Source organism: Elephas maximus, chromosome 12, assembly GCF_024166365.1.
Source record: "Elephas maximus indicus isolate mEleMax1 chromosome 12, mEleMax1 primary haplotype, whole genome shotgun sequence".
NCBI lineage: Eukaryota > Metazoa > Chordata > Mammalia > Proboscidea > Elephantidae > Elephas > Elephas maximus.
Window position 1 is genome coordinate 46,389,721 of NC_064830.1, and position 14,913 is coordinate 46,404,633.

Sequence of the window (14,913 nt, forward strand, 5' to 3'; positions counted from 1 at the left end):
ATTGTGGTCATGGAATCCTCAATTCTGGTTGGCTATTACAAATGTATGCAAAGCAAAGGAATTATAAATAAATGAAAACTTGAGGATGACTGCTAGTAAAGAACACAGTATTTGCAAAGGAGAATAGGACATTTTATGGTAAACTGCCAGCTACAAGTGTCCACCCCCAAGTACATTTTATTTCCAGTGCATTTGTTTTGAGGTTAACAGCAATCAAAACAGATGAAGGGGCAGGTCCTTTTTGTATAGATAAGATGACTGTGTTCCTGCAGTCTGGACGCTGGCTGCTGCGATGAAATTGGATCTCTTGAGCATTTCTTCCATGGGCAGATCTGGATAGTAAGCCAGGTAGAAGGCCAAAGCTCCCACAAAACTGTCACCAGCTCCCTGTAATTAAAATCACGGTCATGGAGATAAGCAGGTAGTCAATCCATTGCCCAAACTGCACTTTAAAAAATATATTTAAATAAATTTTTAGAATGGTTTTAGATATACAGAAAGGTACAAGGATAGTTCAATGAGTTTTCTTATGCCCCACACACCTGGTTTTTTACATCTTACTACCCGCTCCCTCACCTTTACCTTGCAGCCAGCCCAAAGCAGAGGCACAAGGCTGAGAGGAACTATTATAGCACCACTGTCAGAAGGTGGTTTCACACACTGCTTTTTGCTAGCGGGGTATTTGCCTGCAGACAAGATTTTTAAGAATGTTTTAAAAATATTGTACCTAGAAAACTGACTCGGCAGCAACAACAACAACACACCGGAAAATGCTACTGAAATCACTTAAATTATTTCTCACTACATCCAAAGCCAGGGAAACACAGTGCTTGGTGGAACCGTGTGCTGGAAGCATTATTTAGGCAACAACGATTTCCTCAACATTATTTGCCTTCTTTACCCTTGGTAAAGACTACAAAGGTAAAGTTGGAGTTGCTGTCAACTCCAACTCATGGTGACCCCATGTGTGCCAAAGTAGAACTGTGCTCCATAGAGTTTTCAATGGATGATTTTTGGGAAGTAGATCTCCAGATCTTTCATCCAAGTTGCCTCTGGGTGGACTCCAACCTTTATCTAACCTTTCAGTTAGCAGCCAAGTGCGTTCACCGTTTACACAGACCAGGGACTCCAGAAAATGGCTGTATGTTGTTGTTAGGTGCCGTCGAGTCGGTTCCGACTCATAGCGACCCTATGCACAACAGAACGAAACACTGCCCTGTCCTGCGCCATCCTTAGAATCCTTGTTATGCTTGAGCTCACTGTTGCAGCCACTGTGTCAATCCACCTTGTTGAGGGTCTTCCTCTTTTCCGCTGACCCTGTACTCTGCCAAGCATGATGTCCTTCTCCAGGGACTGATCCCTCCTGACAACACGTCCAAAGTCTCGCCATCCTTGCCTCTAAGGAGCATTCTGGCTGCACTTCTTCCAAGACAGATTTGTTTGTTCTTTTGGCAGTCCATGGTATATTCAATATTCTTCACCAACACCACAATTCAAAGGTGTCAACTCTTCTTCAGTATTCCTTATTCATTGTCCAGCTTTCACGTGCATATGACGCGATTGAAAATACCATGGCCTGGGTCAGGCGCACCTTGGTCCTCAGGATGACATCTTTGCTCTTCAACACTTCGAAGAGGTCCTTTGCAGCAGATTTACCCAGTGCAATGTGTCTCTTTTGATTTCTTGACTGCTGCTTCCATGGCTGTTGATTGTGGATCCAAGTAAAATGAAATCCTTGACAACTTCCATCTTTTCTCCATTTATCATGATGTTGCTCATTGGCCCAGTTGTGAGGATTTTTGTTTTCTTTATGTTGAGGTGTAATCCATACTGAAGGCTGTGGTCTTTGATCTTCATTAGTAAGTGCTTCAAGTCCTCTTCACTTTCAGCAAGCAAGGTTGTGTCATCTGCGTAACGCGGGTTATTAATGAGTCCTCCTCCAATCCTGATGCTTCATTCTTCTTCATATAGTCCAGCTTCTCGGATTATTTGTTCAGCATACAGATTAAATAGGTATGGTGAAAGAATACAACCCTGACGCACACCTTTCCTGACTTTAAACCAGTCAGTATCCCCTTGTTCTGTCCGAACAACTGCCTCTTGATCTATGTAAAGGTTCCTCATGAGCACAATTAAGTGTTCTGGAATTCCCATTCTTTGCGGTGTTATCCATAGTTTGTTATGATCCACACAGTTGAATGCCTTTGCATAGTCAATAAAACACAGGTAAACATCCTTCTGGTATTCTCTGCTTTCAGCCAGGATCCATCTGACATCAGCAATGATATCCCTGGTTCCACGTCCTCTTCTGAAACTAGCCTGAATTTCTGGCAGTTCCCTGTCGATATACTGCTGCAGCTGTTTTTGAATGATCTTCAGCAAAATTTTGCTTGCGTACGATATTGTTCTATAATTTCCACATTTGGTTGGATCACCTTTCTTGGGAATAGGCATAAATATGGATCTCTTCCAGTCAGTTGGCCAGGAAGCTGTCTTCCATATTTCTTGGCATAGACGAGTGAGCACCTCCAGCGCTGCATCTGTTTGTTGAAACATCTCAATTGATATTCCATCAATTCCTGGACCCTTGTTTTTTGCCAATGCCTTCAGAGCAGCTTGGATTTCTTCCTTCAGTACCATCGGTTCCTGATCATATGCTACCTCTTGAAATGGTTGAATATCGACTAATTCTTTTTGGTATAATGACTCTGTGTATTCCTTCCATCTTCTTTTGATGCTTCCTGCGTCATTTAATATTTTCCCCATGGAATCCTTCACTATTGCAACTTGAGGCTTGAATTTTTTCTTCAGTTCTTTCAGCTTGAGAAATGCCGAGCGTGTTCTTCTCTTTTGGTTTTCCATTTCCAGCTCTTTGCACATGTCATTATAATACTTTGTCTTCTCGAGAGGCCCTTTGAAATCTTCTGTTCAGTTCTTTTACTTCATCAATTCTTCCTTTTGCTTTAGCTGCTCGATGCTCAAGAGCAAGTTTCAGAGTCTCCTCTGACATCCATCTTGGTCTTTTCTTTCTTTCCTGTCTTTTCAGTGACCTCTTGCTTTCTTCATGGATGATGTCCTTGATGTCATTCCACAACTCGTCTTGTCTTTGTTCACTAGTGTTCAATGTGTCAAAACTATTCTGCAGATGGTCTCTAAATTCAGGTGGGATATACTCAAGGTCATATTTTGGCTCTTGTGGACTTGCTCTGATTTTCTTCAGTTTCAGCTTGAACTTGCATATGAGCAATTGATGGTCTGTTCCACAGTTGGGCCCCGACCTTGTTCTGACTGATGATATTGAGCTTTTCCATCGTCTCTTTCCACGGATGTAGTCAATTTGATTTCTGTGTGTTCCATCTGGCAAGGTCCATGTGTAGAGTCACCGTTTATGTTGGTGAAAGAAGGTATTTGCAGTGAAGAAGTCGTTGGTCTTGCAAAACTGTATCATTCGATCTCCAGCATTGTTTCTATCACCAAGGCCATATTTTCCAACTACTGATCCTTCTTCTTTGTTTCCAACTTTTGCATTCCAATTCCCAGTAATTATCAATGCATCTTGATTGCGTGTTCAATCAATTTCAGACCGTAGCAGCTGATAAAAATCTTCTATTTCTTCATCTGTGGCCCTAGTGGTTGGTGCGTAAATTTGAATAGTAGTCATATTAACTGGTCTTCCTTGTAGGCGTATGGATATTATCCTATCACTGACAGCGTTGTACTTCAGGATAGATCTTGAAACGTTCGTTTTGACAATGAATGCAACACCATTTCTCTTCAAGTTGTTATTCCCAGCATAGTAGACTATATGATTGTCCAATTCAAAATGGCCAGTACCAATCCATTTCAGCTCACTAATGCCTAGGAGATCGATGTTTACGTGTTCCATTTCATTTTTGGCGATTTCCAATTTGCCTAGATTCATACTTCGTACATTCCAGGTTCCGATTATTAATGGATGTTTGCAGCTGTTTCTTCTCATTTTGAGTCGTGCCACATCAGCAAATGAAGGTCCCGGAAGCTTTACTCCATCCACAGCATTAAGGTCGACTCTACTTTGAGGAGGCAGCTCTTCCCCAGTCATCTTTTGAGTGCCTTCCAATCTGGGGGGCTCATCTTCCAGCACTATATCAGACAATGTTCCGCTGCTATTCATAGGGTTTTCACTGGCTAATGCTTTTCAGAAGTAGACTGCCGGGTCCTTCTTCCTAGTCTGTCTTAGTCTGGAAGCTCAGCTGAAACCTGTCATCCATGGGTGACTCTGCTGGTATCTGAATACCGATGGCATTGCTTCCAGCATCACAGCAACACACAAGCCCCCACAGTACGACAAACTGACAGACCCCCAAAAAGACTGTATACGCTCAATAAATGTTTGCTGATGGATCGACTAGCTGTCTTAGTCTCCACCTTCTCATTAGAGTGAGATGAAAGGCGATTCCGAGCTCTTTCCAAAGAAAGCAGCAGTTGGGTTACAGAGTCCAAAGTAGTAGGAGACTCCTAGCTGACAGGAGCCATCAGTTCAAGGACGTGAAGGCCAGTAAACACATGAAAAAGCACATTACATCCAACCATGGAAAAGTTCTTTGAAACTTAAGCATGAAAGTAGCAAAAAAGTACTACTTAACCTTCAAAGAGGAGTGGAAGGGTAAGAAGGGGAGTGAACTTCCATTGTTTGCTTGGCATCAGGAGGCAGCAAAGCTGGATACTTTATACACATACACACAGTACTGACCTCATCTCACCTTTATAACCTCCACTGAAACTTGAGGAAACTGAGTCTCAGAACCATTAAATAACTTGTCCAGAGTCACACATAGCCAGTAAATGGCAGAGCTGCAATTTGAATCCAGGCCCAGCTGATTCCAGCTCTTTTCACATTGCCTCACACAGTAAGGAAACCCTGGTGGCATAGTGATTAAGTGCTATGGCTGCTTCACCAAAAGCTTGGCCATTCAAATCCACCAGACGCTCCTTGGAAACTCAGTGGGGCAGTTCTACTGTTCTATAGGGCCTCTGTGAGTCAGAATCGACTCGATGGCAATGGGTTTTTTTGTTGGTTTCACACAGTAAATGTTTGTGGGAGGCAGACAGGAAGGGAGGAAGGAAAGAAGGAAGGAAATCAAGCTGAAAAGAATCTCTTTTTTGACTTCTCATAACCCTTTGTATTTTTCTTACGACACATAATGCATTGTATCGAGTATTCTGTGTACAGGCCTCAAGTCTTGACAGCGCCTTTGAGGGCAGGAAACCCCATCTCTGTTCCCTCTGTCTCTTCCACATTGCCTTGCCCAGTGTTTTGAGTTGGCCTGACCTATTGCTCCTAGTTTCATCATGTTCTTTCTCTTCCTACGATCTCTTCCAGGGTGGCCAGATGACCCCTGCTGAACTACATGTGACTTTCTTTTGGAGGTTAGGTTGCCATGGACCAGAGGTACTTGATATTCTCATTGTTGCATCTATTTATACCACATGGCTTTCAAGTGCAAATAAATTACTTGGCTGTTGATTCACATCTTCAGTATAACTATTTTTATACATTGGTATGATTTTTTTTTTTTTAATGGAAAGTGCTTTAAAAGTAAAAGCTGTATTGTATCACTGTGATTTTCCTGTAAGTAAAGTACTTTCCAATCAATCATTCTTGGAATAATAGAATAGTTCTCATTGATGCAACATGATGGTTTTAACCTTTTACTGAAAACTATTTTTGTGCCAAAAGGGGTGACGGCATAATTCATCTTCCTTCAATAAATATACCCATGTGATTTTTATTCATCGTCTTCTCACAGTGATTTCCTCCTAGGGAAAACCTGCTCTGACAGAATGGATGTGGCATTCTGAAATCCCTGCTTGCCTGAGGGCCTTCCCACTCCTGGGCTCTGAGAAGTTCTGGTCTGTAGTACCCATGGAGACAGTTGGTGTATCTGTCAGTGAAGTGAAGGGACAGCAAAAGGTCAACAGTTCGAATCCACCAGACACTCCTTGGAAACCCTATGGGGCAGTTCTACTCTGTCCAATAGAGTCGCTATGAGTCAGAATTGACTCCACGGCAGTGGATTTGGGACCCCCGGGCCTTCTCAAGAGGTGTGTGGGAAGGGGTGGAGGCACTCTGCAGGGCAGGTGGGGTAGGGATGGCACCCATAAGGAGAAGACCCTAAGGGAAGCAAAGGAAGCACCCAGAGTTGGGGGTCTGGAGTCTGCTGCTAGACCTGGGGCCATGTTGCCAAGGGGAGGTTGGTTTCTCTGCATTCTCACTGTGCACACCCAGCTCATATTGCAGCCCTTCAGGGCTCTGCACTGGTAGGAGATAGGAACCCACCGATAACTACGCACCCCCCGCCCCGCCGGAAATGGGCTGCATGTGCCCCCACCCCCAGCAAAGTAGACTTACATGTTAATCCAAGTCCCAGGGGTCTGTCTGCATTAGCCTTTTTTTTTTTTTTTTTTAATGGGTTCTGCTCAGAGCCAGGATCTCTGAGGGGTGCTTTGCATGTAATCACCATTATTTGTCTCAAGAACCTTGTGGAGGTGGGCATAGTTGGGGCTGCAGTGTGTGGTTATGCAAGTTGGCACTGCACCAGGTACACAGCTGAGGGGGTGAGCATGGGCCTGTAGGCCATGCACCTCACACAGGTGCGTCTACGCAGGGGGGCGCCTTCTTCTAATTCGTACAAAGCGCCACACAGGTGAGCAGCAGCCCTGGGTGATCCTTATTTTAAAGCTGAGGAAGTTGGGGTTCAAGGAGGTTCAGTAACTTGCCCAAGGTAAAAAAAAAAAAAAGGTGGTAAATAGCAGAGTCAAGACCAAGGACATCTGTGTGGGAATTGAGCCAAAGAGCAGGTGGAGAAGCTATTTGGGGGAGAGAGAGGGCTTTTGGCTACTCCTCAAATTTTCCCACTTCACCGTTGAAAAGCAAACCAAACCTGTTGCTGTTGAGTTGATTCTGACTCTTAGTGACCCCATATGAGAGAGTAGAATTGCCCTATAGGGTTTCCAAGAAGTGGCTGGTGGATTCGAACTGCCAACCTTTTGGTTAGTGGCTGAGCTCTTAACTACTGCACCACTAGGCTTATATTTTCTGCAGTGATGAAGAATGAGAGGGAAGACCATGAATCTCTAGTGATGTTCCTCTATATGGGGGTCTCATCTTCCTCTGGATGCTTGGGGCAGGGGCAAAGAATGTGAACTAAGGTCTTGAGCAGGAGTGGGAGGGTGGGTGTAAAAGGATCAAAGGTTTCAGGATAGAATACTTCAGATGAACGACCAGAGTGTTGTCTGGGTAAGAAAGGAAGAGGGGTCAGGAGGGGGTCAACAGACCACGAGAAAATGGAGGAAACTAAGGAAAGGTGGGTAAGAGAGAGTATAGGACAACGGGTGTGAGAGCTGGCTGCGGTCAGAGTGATGTAAGGTTTAGGATACAGAACCGAAGTATTCCAGATATCAGCAATGTCCTGGGAGTACTAGTCATGAGAGCGGTTGGCTGAAGAGGAGTGGAGGTGAGGAGTCACTGGAGCTGAGGACACCTAGGAACTACGAAACTTGGTAATGGCTTGAGCTTATGACACTGAAGCTGTGTTAGGTAGTGGCAGCATTAGGGTGGAGGGGGAAGACAGTGATGCAGATGCCAAAGCTGTAGATAACCACAGAACGATCAAACAAGGAGGTCAAGGTGCTGTGACTAAATTCAGGAGCCTCCAAGATGCAGGAATCTTTACAGGAGGACAGAAGAGAGATAGCTGGAGGCCACAATGAGTGGGCTTTGGGATCAGGAGTGGCTTTCATTTGAGAGGCGGTATTTTTTATAGAGAGTTAGGATGTAAGGGAGCTTATTTACGAGGAACAGGACAGCCAGAGGGCTTAGATGGAAGGCTTAGGAGGGAGAGAAGCAGTGCAAAGTTGATCAAAGAAGAAGCACAGAGTAGTAAGGGATCACCCTGAGTCCCTTCTCTGTCTCTATCATGGGTCCCTCTTCCTTTTCTTGAATCAGCCCTTGGGTTCTGTCTTTGGTACATTCCTCCTCTCATTCCCATAATTTCCTGGGTATCTCAACTACTGCTATAGTTTCAACTGCTATCATGTACCCTAAACCAATATCTTTAGCCCACACTCTCCTAAATCTTTAGGTTCATATATCTAACTACCTGTGAGCCTGCTCAACCAGGATGTTTCTCCCAGGCAACACTAACTCGAAAAGCCCTCACTGAACTCATAACTCTGCCTGACATGGGCAGCTCCACGCTGAAAGTCTCGGGAGGAGAAGGGGGTCCTCTGGATATCTCTTTCCCATGTACCTGATCAATCAGCAGTTGCCAAGTTTAAATTCCAAATATTTCTCAAATCTGTTCTCTTTTCCCCACCGCTCCTCTTACTGCCCCACTTCATGTTCACATCACCTGCAGACGACCACATTAACTTCCTACCTTGTCTCCCTGCCTCCAGTCTGGCTTCTTCCAACCTATCCTCTCTACTGCTGTGAATCTGGCCATATCACTTCCACCTTAAAGTCTTTTGAAAGTTTCTCATTATTCTTAGGATAAAATTTTAGCTCCTTAACATGGCATATCAGATTCCCTAGCCCTCTTTCCAGTTTCATCTCACACTTCTCCCTATTTACGCATAGAATCCTGGGTCTTTGTTCATGGAGACACCTGGGCTTGGACTCTTCCCTATACTCCTACTCATTTTTTAAGACTCAATTCAGGTATTAACTTGTCGTTGTTGTAAAGTGTTGTAGAGTTGGCTCCGACTCGTAGTGACCCTACGTACAACAGGATGAAACACTGTCCGGTCTTGCGCCATCCTCATAATTGTTGTTATATTTCAGCCCATTGTTGCAGCCACTGTGCCCACCCATCTTATTGAGGATGTCCCTTTTTTCCACTGACCCCCTACCAAGCATGATATCCTTTCCCTAGTCATCACATATTTATTGACTGGTACCTTCCATGGGCAGCCACCAACCACTATCAGTGGAGGCCTGCATGTTGCTATGATGTTGCACAGACTTTAGCAGAGCTTTCAGACTAAGACAGACTAGGAAGAAAGGCTTGGCAATCTACTTCCAAAAATCAGCCAATGAAAATCCTATTGATCACAGTGGTCTTACCTGCAGTGGATCATGGGGGTGGTGCAGAACAGGGCAGTGTTTCGTTCTGTTGTACATGGGATTGCCATGAGCTGGGGCTGACTCAGTGGCAGCTGACAACAACAATATCAACTATATCCAAAGCACTGCCCTAGGCTTCCTCTAGGGAGCCATCCCTGATCCCATCAGTCTTAGGTAGGTACCCTCCTGCCCTCCTCCTTGGCAGTGGGAAGACTGTCTTAAAAACGTTAGTATTTCGAGACCTAGTGCAATGCCCAGCTCACAGGTGAAATAAGAGCTAACTAAATCAAGGATTATCAGGGGAACGAGTGGCTGAGTGACCAGGCGAGAAACATACACTATCCCAAGAAGGCCTTGTAGGAGGGACGGTACTGAGACAGGCTTGTGAAAGTCCTGGTTCGCCACATTCCAGTTAACAGAAAAGTGGATGAGGTGGAAGGAATGATGGGATTAAGTGTGGTCAAGGAAAAAACCCATGTGATGAAAATCCCCAAGGTAAGAACTTGTCAGGCGGCTACAACAGTTCACAGACGATCTTGCAAGACTGATGTCATCACTGAGGCTCATTTGTTAGGAATCTGTACCCACGCGGGGTGACTCATGGCCCAGACTGCCAAGGGACCCCGACAGTCAGGGCTCTCGCATTCCTGCTCCATGTCTTCACGCATTCCATCTGACAAGTAGATGCCACTTTCCTTTCTTTCCAAAACCTCTCCCTACACAAAGTATTCACAGCCTACACTGTGGACCTAAATTCCTCAGCCAGGCTTGCGGTTTTGGAGGCCAGGGAAAAGGCAAACGGGCTGAAACAGGACTAAATCACGTGTCCACGCACCATTTCTCCTTCTTAAAAAAGATTGTTGCAAGGGATGCAGAAAACAGGGAGAGCGAAGGTAAACCTGCCGGTCTCCCTGTGCCAGTCTCCCTGTGCCAGTCTCCCTGCCACCGCCCACTGCCTGCTGGGCCGGTGGGTTCCACCCAGAGCTTCAGCCCTGCTGTCCACACATCGGGGGCAGGTGGCTGTAAGGAGGGCTGCTCCAACGGCTCAGGTGACCCACCCCAGGCTGGCCTGCTGGCAGGCCCTGCTTCGCTCTTACTTCCAGCATCTAAGGATGGGACTCCTGCCTAGTTCCTGTTTTCAAGAGACTGAGGCACGAGCCTGATCAGGCCTGGGAAAGTAAAAGCCATTTTTTTTCCGTCAAGGGGTTAATAATTGAACAGTCAGGAAACATGGTTGTCATGAACCTTGGGGAAGCAGCACAGAAAGAACCAACCAACCTGGTTTTAAATCCTGCCTGCTCTCCTTTTGTTAGCGGTGCCATCGTTTAGGAATGGTAAATTAATTGCCATTACGCCTACAGGGAAGCTCCTCAGTCATTTCCATTTCTATTCACACAACTGGGTGCGGTGTTGTAGAGTTTCCTCAACTGGGACAATGCAGTAAATGGTTCGGAGTCAGAAAGACTTGGGTTTAAGCCCTAATTTCATCACTCGCTAGCTGTGTGACCTCTGGCAAATTACTCAATCTCTCTGTGCCTGTGTATTTATCTGTAAAATGGGAACCTACTTCACAGGGCTATTGTAAATACTGAATTAGATAATGTACGCAAAAGGGCCTACCTAGCACAGTGCCTGGCACAGAGCCGGTGTTCAACAAAGGTGGGCTCGACTAGGTGGTCTCATCTGAGAGGCCCCTTTCTTTGTTAATGCTTTTGGAAGTGAGGCTGTGTCTGATTTTATATTTTCAGCTGCAAGCAGGGGGACAAGGGCAGCCTGGACAATGCTCGCAAACCCTGATTATGAGAGAAGCTGGGCTCCAGAGAGTTCTAGCATGGTCATCTGTATGTGCTGAAGTCTCTGAAATCCATTCTCCTCTGGGAGGAGGGGAGATACTTTATGAGACTTCTAAAGAGGCCGTGAGTAGGAGGAGATTAAAGAAATGTAAAGTGAAAAGTGCGAAGGTCAGTTTCGATGGTGAAAGACTGGGAAAACCTGGCAAACCTCATGCTATCAAGCGGGTTGAAGGAGTAGAGAGAGAACAATGAGATGCTTTGGGCAGAGGCCTGGGGCTGGGGTGGGCGGAGCTGGAGGGTAGCCCTGTGAGGGAGGATTAATGCTGCTTTGACGATGGAGCCTCAGGTTTTCCATTACCTGTGTCGGCAGTGGCTTAGCCCGACTGTCCATGGAGAGGAGGTGTGGAAGAGCCCGGAAGATGCCAGAAAGATGGTGTGGAGGCAGGGATGGATTACCCAATAAGCAAGGTAAGCATGGGCTTACTTGTGCTTACTTACTGATGATGTGGTGAAACCCATGTGAAAATGTGCACTACAGATTAGTAAGTAAACACAAGCAGACTGGTGCATACCTTGCTTCCTGGTTAACTGTCCCTGTGTGGAGGATATTCCTCTAGCAGTGCTGGCGCCTAAGGTCAAGGCCTATCCTGGGTTGTGATGGATATCAGGCTACCCTATCCACCTTCACCCTGTGTCTGACCTTACCACCCACACAAAGAGTGAGCAGAAAGGCCCTGCCTGGACCCTTCATTCCACCCAGGTCACTCATACTCATTTTTGCCACGAGGCGAAAGTGGTTCTTTGGGTGAAAAAAAATTAGTTATTACAAGGGGTTATGGCTTTCCACAGGGACACAGTGGGAAAACAGAACAGTATATCTGTGGTATTAAAATTTCATGAGGGAGGAGGGTGATTGGGAAAAATATGTCTAAAAAGGCTCCTTGGTGGGGGTGGAGGGAGATAATGAAAATAAGGTTGAGAAACACTGAACTAGGGCCTCTGGTCCCAATGAACCACCAGTGGCCCCATCTTCTGGGCCTGCTGGTACGTTAAGACGCCCTAACCAGCAGTCTCTAAATTGCAAGGCAGGTGTTGTTAGCTCCTTGCTTTCTTTCCACTGGGCCAGAAATTCCTACATCTCCCAGCCAATTCCTCTTCTGTTTACCCCAATCTGCAGTCTCCATGGCTACCAGTGAGCCCTAGGCAAGCCTCAAGCCCGAGAATGAGGAATGTAATAAGATTAAAACCAGTGTGGCCTGGCCTATATCTCAAGGCAAGAAAGTACAAAGGCTCTCTCCTATGCAGACACTACTGAGTGGTCTGTCTGGAAAACAAACCATGAGATACTATGTTGCTTACACAAGAGCCCAGTCTCCACTGCTCAAATCTGAAGTTTTTATCTTCTCTTACCAGCACATATTGACATCATAAGGATGAGCTCACATCCTCTCCCTGACCTTGTCCTTCCCACCTTCCCTAACCAGGTCAGCATACGAGCATCACGATGGGCATCGAGGATACAATTTTCTTATTGCTATTGTGTAAGTGCTGCTGATTTTTATTGTAAATAAATCTGTAGGGACCATGACAAATCATTATGTCACAGATGCCCATGGCTTTGGCTTCTAGAATTAGCCATCTTAATTTATTATATTTAAATTTCAATTTTAGGTTGAGACAGTCCACTTCTTCAATATTGTGTGATCAAAAGAAAGAGCAAGTATTATGGGGCTTAATATTTCAAATGATCACTATTTCATATTAAAAATGTGTAAGCAGCATAGTTTTGATATTGTTTTTATTTCTATTAAACAGGCATTTTTTTTTCCTGGTGCTATAATTTATTAGTTACCTGTGTTTGTTTTTTTTGAACAGCTTTATTGAGATATTTACATACCATACAAGTCACCCATTTAAAGTGTACAATTCAGTGTTATTTAGCATATTTGCGAGTTGTGCAGTCATCACCACAATCTAACTTTATAACATTTGTGTTCCCCTGAGAGAAACCTTTTGCCCATTAGCAGTCACTTCCCATTCCTCCCCAGCACCTCCAGGCCTAGGCAACTACTAATCTACTTTCTGTCTAGGCATATGTTAAATAGTTCACATTTTTTATTAAAATTACTTAATATTCTTATTTCACAATTAACCAATAGTTTATTATCTAATCTCTAGATTTTAGCTGGGACTTTGTGTGAAAAGCAAAGGTGATCTTGGCCTAGTGGGAACTGTTCTATGTTATTTATTAAAACTGCACTGCCACTTGAAGTGGATTATCCCACAGGCAAGGTAAACACAGTGCTTACCTTGCTTACCAGATCATCTGTAGCGAAATCGTTCATGTGAAATTATTCCCTACAAATTAGTAAGTATGCACAAGTAAGCCCGTGCTTACCTTGCTTGCTGGGTCTTCGTGCCTGTCAGGGATTGTAAATTTGAAAAGAGGCTTTGATTCTGTAGGAGGGTGCTGTGGGGTTGGCAGACAGACAGATGCCAGCCATACCTAGAAGCAGAGTCTTCGATGTGGTGAAAAAAAGTGAAATTTTTCACTACATCTGGTAAGCAAGGTGCTTACCTTGCCCATTGGATAATATGGCCCCTGTTCCCAATAAGCACTGAGGCAACAAGTTTAGTTTCCAGGGCTTTGAACTGGTTCGGTTTGGTTGACCCCCCTGCTGAGAGTTTGCATTTTCACCCCGGATACACTGAATCAGAATCTACTTTTAACAAGACCCCAGGTGATTCTTATGTATAAATAAGATTCTGACATAAGAATCACCTAGGCATCTTGTTAAACTGTAGATTCTGATTCAGTATATCTGAGTTAGAAATGCAAATTCTCAGCAGGAGGTTGAATCGGAACAAACTGGTTTGAAGCCCTGTTAGTTTCTTTCTTTTTCAGATGCGTTCGCTGAACAGTCTGTACATATTTTAAATTAAATTATAAATGCACCAGGAGGAGCTTATTGTTCAGGAATTCCAATGGCCAAATCCTTCCTAAAAGCTAACCTCTAAGGTAATAATCCAAGGAACCCTGGTAGCACAAAAGTTAAGCACTCGACTGCTAACCTTTGGTTGGTGGTTCGAATCTACCACCCAGTGGCTCTGGGGGAGAAAGACGTGGTGATCTGCTCCTGTAAAGATTACAGCCTAGGAAACACTGTGGGGCAGTTTTACTGTCACATGTGGTCACTATGAGTTGAAAATTGATTTGACAGCACCCAACAAGAACAAGGTAAAAATCCACTCACATCCTTCTCAAACACAGAAACATGAACTTGTCTGGCTTGTAAATCTCGATTTCTACAGATTTGGTTTGCATGAGGCACTTTCTTTTTGGTCCTCTCTGCAATGATTAATGTGTGGCAGTGGACATTTGAGGTCAAGTCTCCTTTGCCTAGGGCTGAAACGGGAGGTTTGTTATCAACCTTTTATTTTCCAGCTTTAGAAAAAGAAAAGAAACTTTGTAGGTGACATCCACATTAGAGAGAAATGGTAGAGACTCTTCCACTGCTAGTGTGTGGAGTTCAGGTGCAAGAGCTTTCACACCTGCACAACATGGTCAGTCCTTCCCTACTGTCACAAAGCTCTTCTGGCTCCAACAGGGCAAACACTGGGCCCAAAGCCAGCTATGTGTTCCTAGCCCCATGCAGCCACTAATCAGCCAGTGGCTTTCCTCTTTACCACCAGATGAACTGTTGGGGTGAAATGGCCAACTCATACTCATCAACCAAGGTGACTGATCAGGCATTATATAGAGAAAAAGGCCAGGGAAATGATACATCTGGAGCTTTTTCGAACTCTTTGCTCTGGCATAATGCTCGGCCTACCAGAATCCCCTCAGAGTGACACAACTTTCACTTTTTTCACAGCACTTTCTGGTTTATAGAACATGTTTGCAGATGTGATTAAAATTGAGTTTTACAATCCTGTGAGATAGGTAGGTTGGTGGTTGTTGTTGTGCATCATTGAGTAGATTCTGACTCATAGTGACCCCATGTGACAGAGCAG

At 44.7% G+C, this 14,913-nt stretch overlaps 1 protein-coding gene across 6 annotated transcripts in view; it reads right to left on the minus strand.

The window, feature by feature from the left end:
* RBKS (ribokinase) overlaps window positions 1-14,913 on the minus strand; it is a 158,823-nt gene that overhangs the window by 13,277 nt on the left and 130,633 nt on the right. For 4 of the 6 annotated variants that reach the window (XM_049904729.1, XM_049904735.1, XM_049904734.1 and 1 more), the window contains one exon: window positions 152-387. The exons of 1 other annotated variant lie outside the window; for it this stretch is intronic. In XM_049904729.1, coding sequence (XP_049760686.1) covers window positions 214-387 — 174 coding nt within the window. In that variant the 3' untranslated portion in view covers window positions 152-213. Of the gene's footprint in view, window positions 1-151; window positions 388-14,913 lie in introns of those variants that run through there. One more of the 6 variants, XM_049904731.1, reaches the window with a different exon arrangement.